The 14,265-nt window shown below is 39.3% G+C and overlaps 1 protein-coding gene across 4 annotated transcripts in view; it reads left to right on the top strand.

Annotated features, from left to right (window-relative positions):
• TPST1 (tyrosylprotein sulfotransferase 1) overlaps positions 1–14,265 on the top strand; it is a 93,285-nt gene that overhangs the window by 57,516 nt on the left and 21,504 nt on the right. For 3 of the 4 annotated variants that reach the window (XM_036280576.1, XM_036280577.1, XM_036280578.1), the window contains exons 3-4: positions 9,600–9,798; positions 12,521–12,552. In XM_036280576.1, the coding sequence (XP_036136469.1) occupies positions 9,600–9,798; positions 12,521–12,552 (231 nt within the window). The remainder of the gene's footprint in view (positions 1–9,599; positions 9,799–12,520; positions 12,553–14,265) is intronic. The other variant, XM_036280579.1, reaches the window with a different exon arrangement.

Raw genomic sequence — 14,265 nt, 5'->3', positions numbered from 1 at the left:
TCCCTCTCATTTTGAGGACTTGGACTTGAAATACCTGGGAGATGTTGCGGGATTTTGAGCAGAGGAGTGACATGATCTGACTTGTGTTTTTAAAGGTTCTATCTGGCTTATATACTGAGATCAGACCACAAGGGTGTCAAGGAAGAAGCAGGGAGACGGTTAGGAGAATACTGTAGAAATTCAGGCGAGAAATAATGTTGTCTTGGACCAGAGGAATAGCAGTGGAGTTAATGAGAAGTGATAATATTTGGATATATTTGGAGGTATAGTTGGTAAGATTTTTGATGGATTGGATGTTGAGTATGAGAGAAAGAGAGCAGTCAAATGACAATTCCAGTTTTATTTTGTTTTATCCTGCGCAGCCAGAAGAATGAATTTGCTTTTAACTGAGATGGGAACGGCAATGGAAATGGTAGATTTTGGGGTAAGATCAGGAGTTCAATGTTGAGCTTCTGAATAGTTATTACACTTCTGAGTGACTCTAAGAAAATAAAAATTACACTTAGTCATATCACTCTCATTGTTAGTATTTTGATATTCGATGCATATAGATACGCATATATAATACATATTTACAAAATTGGATTTCTGTTTCGTGCACATTTTTAGATCCTTTTTCACAAGACATAACCTGTGCACTTTCTAAGAGTGAAATCATCTTTGAAAACATGGCTTTTAATGGTATTTCATCTTCAATTTTACTATAATGAGTCTAGCCATGTAGATTATGTCCTCTTTTACACATTCCATTTTGCATGTCCATTCCAGTCCAGAGGATTTGGTTTCCTGTAGTTGCTGTGTATTATAATTCACACCTGTGGTTTGGCAGCTGGCCTGGCTGTTGTTTAACTGACTCATGGAAGCCCTGGCCAGTTTGGCTCAGCGGTTGAGCGTCGGCCTGCGGACCAGAGAGTCCTGGGTTCTGTTCCTGCTAGGGGCACGTACCACAAAACAAAACAAAACAAAACAAAACAAAACAAAACAAAACAAAACAAAACAAAACAAAAAACAGACTCATGGAAGGCCCATGCTTTTAAAATGAGTGTCTCAGAGGATTATATTCACCTCTGTCATTCAAGACCCTGGCATTGTCCCCATTCTCTAAGAAGTGCCTTCTACCATGAATGCTGCAGTGGGAAGGAAGCCTGGACACTTACAACTGGGGGAGAACATACAGATTCACGGATATCTTGCCTGCAGTGCTGTGCCTGGGTTGTAGGTTTTGAAATATACAGTCTGTCATGTTTTAAGGTCCCAGGGAGACTCAAAGGTACTGGAATGGTAACTAGTTTATACCGCAGTACACTTCAGACCTAAGTGTTGATTAATTTTTTGAAGGATCAAAGGAGGAAGAGAGATTTGATGAACTCCAGCCAGCCTGTAAGTTGTTGTCTAAAAAACAAAATTAGGCTCTCTGGAGCAGGCTCATTTCTCTCTAATAACTGTGTCCTTTTGAACAGAGGATGGCAAACTTTTTCTGTAAAGGGCTGGATATTTTTGGCCTTATAGACCACATGATTTCAGTCGTAACTATTCAGCTCTGATGTTGCAGAACAAAAACAGCCATAGACAGTGCAGAAACAAGTGGGTGTGGCTATGTTACAGAAAGTTTAATTTACAAATCAGGCAGCAGACCAGATTTGGGCCATGGTTTGCCAATCTCTGCTTTTGAACAATCTTTTTGAAACCATGTCTCTACCTGTTAGTAGCCATTATCCCCAGTCTCTGAGGATCAGTTTTCTTGGATCACAAAGCTAGATCACATAGGCCCAACTTAAAGGTCTACATTATCCCTACTACACCTTGCTGCCTCTTAGAAAAAGGCAAACAAAATAACTAGAACCCATGGGAAGAGAGGGAAGGTGAGCCCAAAGAACTGATTTGGAACTAAGAAGCAACTCTTAAGAGTGTGAGTGTAAACTTTGTGTGGCTCACCAACAGACAGTGACCTCCTGGAGGATTGCTTTTTATTTTGTTTTACCTATCCATCCTTATAGATCAACAGATGCCTTTCTTGAACTCAATATGTACAAAGTAAACACCTTTCTCTCTCACCCTCCCCACTCAAGTAGCCTCAGTACATGCTTACTTTCCTCATGTGCCATTCTAAACTCAACAGGTTCTCCCATGTGTGTGAAGGTTGATTTGGTCCTTCTTTGAGGAAGGACATCACCTGAGACCCTTCCACCCTTCACCAGACCCTACATGCCCTTAAGGTACAGTCTTAGATCAGGGTTGACAATTTTTTTCTGTAAAAGGCTAAAACAGTAAATCTTTTAGGTTTTGGGAACCATATGGTCTCAACTACTCAACTCTGTCATTGCAGATAAGAGCAGCCATAGACAGATGTAAACAAATGAGCGTGTTCCAGTAAAACTTTATGACATTGAAACTTGATGTCATATGATTTTCCTATGTTATGAAATATTATTCTTTTGATTTTAAAAATAACTATTTAAAAAAGTAGAAGCCATTCTCAGCTTGAAGGCCAGACAAAAACAGGCAGTGGGACTAGATTTGGCCTATGACCCATAGATTGCTAACTCTTTTCTTTTAATTTTTTTTTTTTTAATTCTCACCTGAGGACATTTTTGCATTTATCTTCAGATAGAGCAGGAGGGAGAGAGGGAGGAAGAGAGAGAGAAACATCAATGTGAGAGAGACACATTGACTGGTTGCCACCCACATGACCCCAACCGGGGCCAGGGTCAAGCTGCAACTGAGGTACATGCCCCTAGCGGGAACCAAACCCAGGTCTCTCTGGTCCATGAGCTGACGCCCTGACCGCTGAGCCAAACCGGCCAGGGCAGATTGCTAGCTCTTAATTTAGCTGCTTGGTAATTTGCCCTGACTTATGTGTCCCCACCCAGAAGAAGAATTAGCCTAGTTCTGTCACCTGCATTCCCATAATATGGTTTCTAACCTTTGTCCTGACATTTATCATGCTGCATATTAATCATGTGTATATGTTATCTCTCTTACTGGTCTCTGAGCTTCTTGAGAGGAGGGCTGTGGCCTAGTCAGTCATCTTTGCATCTTTAGTATTGATCTAACACATAGTGGGTATTCAGAAAATGTTTAATTTGAATTTTATGCTCAATAAATATAAAATGCGAATACTACTGTCTTAAAGCGAAGTACCTGATTGATATGCTATAATAGGCTTTCCCAAGTTCTTCCCCTAAGGAATCCATAGTAACTGCATTTGATTTGAGTGGATTTTGTGACTCAGTGGTTATATAACAAAAACCTTTCCAAATTCTTTCATTTTAGAGTTCTATCTCTTTCAGATAAGAGATAGTTAGACCTTATCTTTAAATCATTTCTTCAATCCTAGTGGTAAAGAGTGGCTTTCACTTTACTTATGAACCAGTGCTATAATCTGGATGGGAAAAAAAAAAAAGCTACTGTTCACTGAGCACATACTACATTGCAGTCTCTAATTTTTCTTTAGACCTTTGCTAACTTTCTGACTACTATCAATTTACCCCTTTTTCTTTGTTCCCTATACCTGAAACAAAACAAAGCCACAACATGTTTTTCCTCCATGCTATGTATTGTAATGAATGATACCACCATTCATTCAGTTCTTTAAAATCAAATCTGAATTCATCTAGACTCCTTTCCCTTCTCTCCCCATATCTAATTGGCCACTAAGTCTTATAAATGTCTCTTTAAAAAAATCTATAGAGCCCTGGCCAGTTTGGCTCAGCGGGTAGAGTGTTGGCCACAGACCAATGAGTCGTGGGTTCGGTTTGGTCAAGGGCACATACCTCGGTTGCAGTTTGGACCAGGCCCTGGTTGGGGTCGTGCAGGAGGCAGCCACTTGATGTGTCCATTTCATGTCAATGTTTCTCTCTCTCTCTCTCTCCCACTCTATCGGAACAAAAAAAATAAAGAAACATCTATAGAGCCCTGGCCAGTTTGGCTCAGTGATTAGAGCATCAGCCCATGGACCAAGGGGTTGTGGGTTCGATTCCCAGTCAAGGGCATGTACTTGGGTTACAGATTCAATCCCTAGTCCCCGTGTGTCATGTGGGAGGCAACCAATTGATGTGACTCTCACATCGATGTTTCTCTCTTTCTCCCTCCCTTCCTAACATTCTTATCTAAAATCAGTGGGAAAATATTCTCGGGTGAGGATTAACAACAACAAAAATCTATAGAGATTTTCTTTCTTCTATCTCCCTCTCATTTGCTCTAGTTGAAATTTTAATCACTTCAAAACACTTTCAACATATAGTTGAATATCTTTCCTGTTTTTTCTGACCCTGTTTGTTTCATCTTTCAGTGGACTCTTCCCATAGTTATTAGCATTGAATGCTAATAATGATATTCTGATCATATATCACTTTTGTAGTTAAAACCCTTCTATCATTCCCCAACATGGTCAAGGTAAAGCCAACTTCCCAGTCATGACATACAAACCTTATGTGTGGCTCTAGTGCTTCAGAATTCAGAAAGTTTTGGATTTTAAAAAGGTCATATGATGTACATAACACATTATATAACATCCTCTGTTGGTTCTGGGTCAACACTCTGTAATCAAACACATTAATATTTCCTCATCAAAGAGTATGATTGTTTATATGAAGTAGAATAAGACTATACATAGATTCCTGTTCAGGTCCTGTTTTGCTACTAAATAACTTACAGAAATAGGTTTCATTTTTAGAGCTTTTGGGGTTTCAAAATTTGAGATAAGAGACTATGGCCCTGTAGATACCCAGTGGTCTGCTCGAGCTGCCTTACCCCAGCTGCAGAAAGCACAATTTGTGCATCTCTCCCCAGCTCTGCAGTTGGTGACTTCGTATTGGTGGCTTGATATCAGCCATGGTGGGGGTTTTTCCACCATGGACATGCAACAAATCCTGGCCTTTTCTTCCCTGGAGAGCAGATTGTTAAACATTACTAGCACAGCATTATGCATATGTATTATATGTACAGAATATCTGTATGTTTTTTTGTTTTTCGTTTTGTTTTTCTTTTATTGATTTTAGAGAGAGAGGAAGGGAGAAGGAGAGATAGAAACATCAATGAGAGAGAACATCGATTGGCTGCCTCCTGCATGCCCCCTACTGGAGGATTGGGCCCACAACCTGGGCATGTGCCCTGACCAGGAATCGAACTGGTGACCTCTCGGTGCATGGGTTGATGCTCAACCACTGAGCCACACCAGCTGGGCATAGAATATCTGTATGTTTTTAAAATTGTGTCAAACCAACTTGCTTGCTCTACACAAGGCAAAAAGCCAAGGTTTTCAGGGAGGCATAGAATGTAAAAATTAAGATAATCAGTAGGATGGCAATAGAGAAACTGGGGACAAAATGGGAACTTTGGAGTCAGACAGACATAGGTTCTAATCCTAATTTTATTATCTTCAGACCGTGTTATCCTGGGTGAGTCACTTAGTTCTCTGGATCTCAGTTTACACATTTGAAAGATGGGGACTGATCATATCTTTCTCTTAAGGTTGTTTTAAGGATTAAATGAGATATCATAATCAAAGTACCTGAATAGAAAATGTTATCCTTTGTTTAGCATAAACCATTTTTGTTTTTTATTCTGGAGATGTTTATCTCTGCAGACACGGCTGTCATTCTCTAACATTCCTGACACACCCACATACCATGCAGTTTGTACCTGGATATTCTCCAGTTATTTCATCTTGTGTCAGATGTTCTCTTTATAAAGATATGATCGTTGACTCTCTTGAGCATGTTTGTACAAACTAAATTTGTGAAGTTTTTATTCCATGAAAAGTTTGTATTTATTTATTTAATTAACATGTTTTGAGTTTCTTTTTTTATGTTCATGTGCTAGGTGCTGGTGATAGTGAGATTAATAAGACATAGACCCTCCTTATGTTCTGATGGAATCATAGACAGTTGGGCCTGAAAGCCAACTATTTAAATGCAGGAAATTAGGAGGCTTTTGTAGTAATTCCAGTGAGAAGGGATGGTGACATTAATGAAGATAGTGGCAGTAGGATTGGAGGAGAGATTGTTCTACCCAAAGATGAAATCTATCAACCTGGTCTTAGTTTCTCCATGTTCCTGACTTTGCCTGGTGGATAGGTAGTGTGCCATTTATCGAGATAAGATGTACAGCCCTGGCCAGTTTCTCCCAGTGGTTAGAGCGTTGGCCGGTGGACCAGAGAGTCCCGGGTTCGGTTCCCTGCTAAGGGCACTGTACCCTGGTTGCATTTGGTCCCCGGCCCCGGTTGGGGTCGTGCACATGGCAACCACTTGATGTGTCTCTCTCACATCGAAGTTTCTCTCTCTCTCTTTCTCCCTCTTTCCCTTCCGCTCTATCTGAAGATACATGCAAAAAAAAAAAAGTCCTCGGGTGAGGATTTAAAAAAAAGAAAAAGATAAGATGTGCAAACTGGTGTGTGTAATATTCTTGGCACTTAATTTTCTGCTTCCTGACTCTTTTTCCCTTCATGTTCTATATTTTTATGGTATTTCTCAAGTTTCTTTGCTTTTTCATTCTCTGTTATCTGCAGGAATTCCTTGCAGAATTTTTAAAGTAATAGTGTATAGGTGGCATAGATCTGAGCCCGTATTCACCTGAGACTTTTGTTCTTGTACATGAAAGATAAGTTGACTGAGAAGACATTGTTGGTTTATTTTAATTCTCTCAAAATTCCAAGGTTATTGCCTCATTGTCTTCTGTCTGCAATACTGTGGAGAAAAGTTTGATTCCTCTATTTGTTATTTTATTGCCACACAGTAAATTACCTCAAACTTAGAGATTTAAAACAATAAGTATTTACTGTCTCATAATTTATTCAGTTCAGGAATTTAGGAGTGGCTTGGCTGGGTGGTTCCACCTCAGGAGCCCTGAGGAGGTACAGTCATGGTACTGGCCAGGGCCATGTTCATCTGAAATCTTTGCTGGAAGGGAGGGTCTGCTTCTGTTGGCTGCAGGCCTCAGTTCCTCCCTCAAGGGCTTCTGCAAAGGCTGCTTGAGAGTGGTCATGTTTCCCTGGCTTCCTCTCTAGCAAGCAATCCAAGAGAGCCAGGTAAAGCCTATTATTTTATTTTATTTTATTGATTGATTGATTGATTGATTTTTATCTTCACCTGAGGACATTTTTCCATATTTTGTTCAGATAGAGTGGGAGGGAGAGAGAGGAAGAGAAAGAGAGAAACATCGATGTGAAAGGGACACATCGAGTGGCTGCCACCCACACAACCCAACCAGGGCTGAGGACAAACCACAACCGAGGTATGTGTCCTTAGCGGGAACCGAACCCAGAACCGAACCCGGGGCTCTCTGGACTGCAGGCCGACGCTCTAACTGCTGAGCCAAACTGGCCAGGGCAAAGCCTATCTTTTATGACCTAGTCTTGGACTCACACACGATCACTTCCAGGTCATTCTGTTGGTCATACAGGCCAGCAACAATTCAGTGTTTGAGAGGACTTCATAAGAATATGGATACCAGGAGGCAAGAATAATTGGGGGCCACCTTAGAAGCTGTCTGCCACAATGCCATAATGATTTTTCCCTTTAGGTGTTTCCTATATTTTGTTGCTACTATTGTGTTATTCCCTATATAGCTAGCTATTTTTGAAATTTTTCATTACAATGAAATTATAATAAAAAAATTTTTTATTTTTTTTTTTTTTTTTTTTTTTTTTTTTTTTTATTATTTTATTTATTTATTTTTTTAATCCTCACCCGAGGATATTTTTCCATTTTTTGTACAGATAGAGTGGGAGGGAGAGAGAGAGAGAGAAACATCGACGTGAAGGGACACATCGAGTGGCTGCCACCCACACAACCGACCAGGGCTGGGGACAAACTGCAACCGAAGTACGCGCCCTTAGCGGGAACCGAACCCGGGTCTCTTCGGACCGCAGGTCGACGCTCTAACCGCTGAGCCAAACCGGCCAGGGCTTTTTTTTTCTTTTTTAATTAGAGCAAAGAGTAAAATTTTCAACCACTTAAAAAAATAGATAAGAAGATGTACATGAAAAGGAGTAGATTTTGAGCAGAAGATGATGGATCCAGTTTTGGACCACCTTAGTTTTGTGGTGTGTGTAAGAGTATATGAGTAGCATGACTGTATAATTTATCATACAGACTTGAACATTTATGAGAACAAGTGAGATGTGCTGTTAATAATTAAGCTGGGGCAGTAGGTATAAACTGGATCTGTCCTGGACAAGCTGGGATGTTCTTTATACAGGTGAACAAAGTCAAGCAAAGATCACTGGAGAGGAAGCCATTCAGGGAAAATGTGTAGAGTGAATAGAGCAGTGGGTTAAGTGGCGTCCTGGAGACATTTTTGAGAGAGGAAAAACGAATGTGGCTATTGAGACAGGAAGGAAACTTGGAGCTAGTGGTCTCACAGAATCCCAGGGAAGAATAATTTCATTTTCTCTTGTCTGTTGTTAGAAGCAAAACCCCTGAGGGATTCCTTATCAGGTAGTAATGATCTGAAGTGAGAGGTCATATACTTACAGAAAAAGTGTTTTACCTTTATCAGAATACTATGTTTGAGTGACTTATGTGTTATGATATAAAACTCTCTTAGTCATTTGCCCAAAATCTGCTTTGTATCTAGGTGTATTTTCCCTAAGATTCTGAATTATTTAGGCAAATATAGTGAATATAATCACTATTCACTAAAAGTAGATTTCTAGGTTAAAAAGTAGAGCACATTTATTCTGTAACAGTGAAAGTCATAAACAGCATTTCTTTTTCTTCCTTAGAAAGTAGAGTTCTTCAGGAAGTCAATGGAAAAATAGAACAAATGAATATTTTTGCATTCTTAGTGGATCATGGTTGGCTGTTTTCCCTCCAATATTTTATTATGAAACATTCCAAATGTACAAAGAATGGAAAGAATTACACCCACTATCTTATCAATGAAGATTTACATTTATACAATTAAGATGTTGCTGCCCTGGCCGGTTTGGCTCAGCGGTTAGAGTGTCCGCCTGCGGTCCGGAGAGACCCAGGTTCGGTTCCCGCTAAGGGCGTGTACCTCGGTTGCAGTTTGTCCCCGGCCCTGGTTGGTCGTGTGGGTGGCAGCCACTCGATGTGTCCCTTTCACATCAATGTTTCCCTCTCTCTCTCTTCCTCTCTCTCCCTCCCACTCTGTCTGTACAAAAAATGGAAAAATGTCCTCGGATGAGGATTAAAAAAAAAAAAAAAAAAAAAGATGTTGCTGTATTTGCTTTATCACATATTTGTTCTTCTAGTCATTCATCAGGTAGTGATGATCTGGCCAAGCCATCAGGCCAAGCCATCTTATTTATTTTTTATGCATTTCAAGTAAATTGACTAGCTGATTTTCTAAGCAGTCTTTTTCTGAACATTGTCATTTAAATGTCAACACATTTCGTGAGATGGTATCAGCTGACCCTTATTCCTATTTCTAGAAATCTGAGGTTGTCAATAATTACTGTCAAATTTAGAACATTAAAAAATGTCTGGTAAATAGTGTTAAGTCTAATCAGTGCCTGATTTATAATGCAGACACTTAAAGTTTTTAAAGTTATCAAAAATAATTTTCAGTGGTTTTTTAACATGATTATTTGTGGTACTCTAAATAAATTTTTATTCATATTATATTGTTTTCAGAGTGGAGAGATCAACAGACCAAGTCATCAAGCCAGTCAATGTGGGAGCTCTATCAAAATGGGTTGGGAAAATACCTCCAGACGTATTACAAGACATGGCAGTGATTGCACCCATGCTTGCCAAACTCGGATACGACCCGTATGCCAATCCACCTAACTACGGAAGACCTGACCCCAAAATCCTTGAAAACACGAGAAGGGTAAGTGAGATTTTTTAAGTGAATTGATAAAACTGGATATGAAATTTTAATCCTGAAAGTTGTTTTTCAGTTTTGTTTCTTGCTTGTTTTTATGATCAGAAAATTATTTTAAATTAGAAAAATTCTATTTATAGAATGCTTTATCGTCGTGTGTCTTCCACTGCATTTTAAGGAAAACTGTGGCCCATCCCAGGAACTATGGGGACAATTTTAAAATATATTTTGCACAATTTCTAGGAATGGTGCTTACTGTTGGGGAGATTTATACTCATAGCTGATTTACCACATAGTTGCATAAATAAAAGAATTACTAGCAACCTCACTGAATTCTTCTTTCTTTTCTCTTTTAATCTAATGACTACTTTACTTTAAAACCTTTGTTTAGATGAGGCATGATTTCTTGATACTTAGAAACTAAACATTGGCTACATTAGAAGAATTATTAAACAGATGCAATGAATTACCCTCTGAGAAAAAGTTGTTACTGAAGCATAATTATAGCTTTTCCTTTTAATAAGTTATGCTTACATCTTTCTGAAATATTGTTTCAGAAAAGCTGCAAACTCAAAGAGCGAATATGGATATATACCTTACCAGATGAATCTACTTAAAATCAGACCTTAATGTATTCTTTTTAAAAATTGTGGTAAAATATACATAATGAACGGGTTCTCAGACCCAACTAGTGTGTAGAGGCTTCCCCACACCAACAGGCAATTCTCTGATGCCAGTAGGATGTCTGCGAATGCAACTAAATTCTGGCCCCATCTACCCAGGGATAGAATCAGATTCCACAGGTAAAGGGCTCATTCCCACAAGACCACCCTCCACTTCAGATACCAGTTGCAAGCCCAGGTTGTTCTGAACAGCTACAAATTAGAGGTTCCCATGACCTTCCTCCTTGAGTTCAATTAATTTGCCTAGAGTGGCTCACAAAATTCAAGAAAACCCGTTTACTCACTTAGATTATGGATTTATTACTAAGGGCATTAAAGGATAGGAATCAATAGTCAGATGCAGAGGTACAGAGGGTGGGGTCCCAAATAAAGGAGCTTCTGTCCTCATGGAGCTGAGACCCCGCACATGGTAGCATTCTGGTTCCCATAGGTGGAAGCTCTCCAAAAAGGGTCTAGGAGCTATCCTTTTGGGTTTTTATGGAGGTTTCACTCCCCTCCCTGGAAGTTGGGGTGGGCCTGAAAAATTCCAGACTTCAAACCACAAGGCTGGTTTTCACTGGAGACCAGCCCCTACCCTGGGGTTGTGTCCAGCAGTACCTCATTAACATAACAAGAGACACCATTGTTGGTGTCATCACATAGGATGGTCTAAGGAGGTGGGGAGCTGTGAGCCAGGAACTGTGGATAAAAACCAAATATATCTGAGAAATATATTTTGGTCATCTGAATAACCAAATATATATATTTCTTTCTTATAAATCACAATATTGCACATAACATAAACTTTACCATTTAATATTATAAGTGTACAGTTCAGTGGCATTAAGTGCATTTGCAATGTTGTGCAATTGTTACCACCATCCATCTCCAGAACTTTTTTCCTCTTTCCAAACTGAAACTACATACTCATTACCCACCCTCCATACCTGCAGCCCCTGGCAACCACAGTTCTACTTTCTGTCTTAAGATGTATTTAAAACTACAATTTAAATGAGAAAATCATGTTAGCTAAATTCACTGATAGGTTATTTGATTTCAAGAAGAAAATTCCTTGCCTTTCTCCGGTATTCTCTTGTTTATGTCAGTGATCTTCCCTCCCCACAGACTTTGAATATATTATCTCTTAATTATCTTTCCTTTTTTTTTTTTTTTTTTTTTTTTGGAGAGAGAGTGTGGAAGGAGGGGGAGAGGGAGGGAGAGAGAGAGAGAGAGAAAGAAACATCGATGATATGGGAGAGATGCATCGATCGATTGCTTCCTGACACAGGCCAGGGATCAAACCTGCAACTCAGGTATGTGCTCTTGACTGGGAATCAAACCCAAGACCCTTCATTGCGCAGGCCAATGCTCTAACCATTGAGCTACATCGGCCAGGACTACTCTGTCTTTTTTTTGAGACTGCTAATTGACAAAAAAATTTATATTTTATTAGGTTAATTTCCAATGTGGATTTTTTCCTCTTAGGCATTACTTACATTTTCCTTTTTCAATTTACTAGTGGCTATGTAGCAAATGCTACCTTCTTGTAAACCATCATATATAAAGGCAAACTTTTTATTTTCAAAATAATCTTTGTCCTTTTTATATTTTTCAGATATATAAACATTTTACTATAAAAATATAAGCTCAGTGTATAAAACTTATAAAAGATAAGAGAATAAAGTTTACCTATAATGTTACTTTTACCAGACAGCCCCCTGAGTTGGAGGGGAGAGCTGTCACTTTTTTGGCTCTTGTCAGTTTCGTAAGAAAGATTTTAGAGTAGTGATAGAGAGCAGCATTGTAGCAAAGCAAGAGCATTTATTAAGGAAGCAAGGCAGGCAAATTTGAAAAATACGCTTGGCATAAAGCATAAGTAGGCAACCGAACTGGTCTGAGTGTCCCACCTGGCAGAGGTTTATGGGTTTTATACTTTTCTGTCTACAGGTTTTAAGGTTCCTCTGCCAGGTATCTTGAGCAACAGGCTAGATTTTAAGGTCCTTCTTTTACTTTGTTGTGGCTTTTCCCAAAATTTATGAGAACATCTGGTGATTTTATATTGGCAGGTCCCAAGACTGCTGACCTCTTTGTTTAGTAGGTGAGATAAATTCCCCCTTTTCTCCCCTTCCCCTCATCCTGCCCTAACATCCCCCAAGTGATATTTGTCCTTGAGTTTAGCTGGCACAAATGGCATTAATTGGGTCTTTGTTCTCTATTTTCCCAGACCGGAGTGATTTAACCTATGTACTCTCTGGTTAGGGAGGAGAAGTATTAACCATTTGCTCTCAAGTGTCCTTAGTTGGGGAAAGTAAGATCTTGTGATTTACAGGCTGGCTGAAAGCTGCCCAAGCTGTTTGGCCTTGTTTACTTTTCTTGTCTCAGTTTCGCCATCCCACTTGCCCAGGAATTTTCCTAGTTTTTTACTATCCTGCCACATTACCACCCATGCACATATTATTCTTAATATTTTAATGGATTCCCTTCTTTCTCTACATGTTGTTAAACAACAATAAGTTTACATATTTTAGCCCAGTTGGTGTGGCTCAGTGATTGAGCATTGACCCATGCACCAAGAGGTCGCCAGTTCGATTCCCGGTCAGGGCACATGCCCAGGTTGTGGGCCTGATCCCCAGTGGGGAGCATGCAGGAAGCAGCCAAGCAGTGTTCTCTCTCATCAATGTTTCTGTCTCTCTTTTTCTCTCCCTTCCTCTCTCTCTCTCTAATATCGATAAAAAAAAAAAAAAAAAGATTTACATATTTTACAATCTTACCTTTGCACACACATGAGTTTGTATCCAAGCCTTTCTTCTTAATATTTATGAGTATCTTCCCATTGTGCACATGCTTTTTTTTTTTTCTTTATTGATTTTAGAGAGGAAGGAAGAAGGAGAGGGAGCTAGAAACATTGATGAGAGAGAACATTGGTTAGCCACCTCCTGCATGCTCCCCACTGGGGATTGGGCTCACAACCTAGTCATGTGTCCCGACTGGGAATCAAACCAGCGACTTCTTGGTGCATGGGTCAACCCTCAACCACTGAGCCACACCCACTGGACTGCACATGATTTTTATTTATTTATTTATTTTTATCCTCACCCAAGGACCTTTTTGCATTTATCTTCAGATAGCAGGAGGGATAGAGGGAGGAAGAGAAAGAGAGAAACATCGATGTGAGAGAGACACATCGAGTGGTTGCCACCCACACAATCCCAACTGGCGCCGGGGACAAACTGCAACCGAGGTATGTGCCCTCAGCAAGAACCAAATCCGGGACTCTTGGTCTACGGGCCGACACTCTAACTGCTGAACCAAACAGGCCAGGGCTGTACATGCTTTTTAAACATAAATTTTCATGGTTATGGAATATATCATTGCATGAGCCACCTTAAGTCCTTTCTGAAACACAGTGAATAAAAGAATGAGCAAATAAAATGTTTCCCTGGTATGTCCTATAATTCATTTTACCGGTTTTTTTTGTTGTTGTTTACAATGTCACTTTGACAAATTGTGCTACAATGAACATCTTTACACATATGATAGTTTAGTTTTTTGTTTTGTTTTTTTAGGTTAGACTAATGAAAGTGGAATTAAAGCAAGTCAAAGTCTTTGATATTTTTAAGGTTTTTGATACATATTGATAAAATTTTTTAAAAGCCTTTTGAACTATCATTATAATTAATATAGGTCATTTTATTTTAGACTTTTGCTAATTTTAATAGGTTTCTTTGATTAATGTTATTGAACATGTTCTAGTTTCACCTATATGTATGTATTCTTTCATGAACCATCTTTTAAGTTTTAAATAGTTTTA

This window comes from Molossus molossus, unplaced genomic scaffold (assembly GCF_014108415.1).
Source record: "Molossus molossus isolate mMolMol1 unplaced genomic scaffold, mMolMol1.p scaffold_m16_p_3, whole genome shotgun sequence".
NCBI classification, from domain to species: Eukaryota; Metazoa; Chordata; class Mammalia; order Chiroptera; family Molossidae; genus Molossus; species Molossus molossus.
Note: the sequence above shows the minus strand (reverse complement) of the source record. Positions and strands in the feature narration are given on the sequence as shown.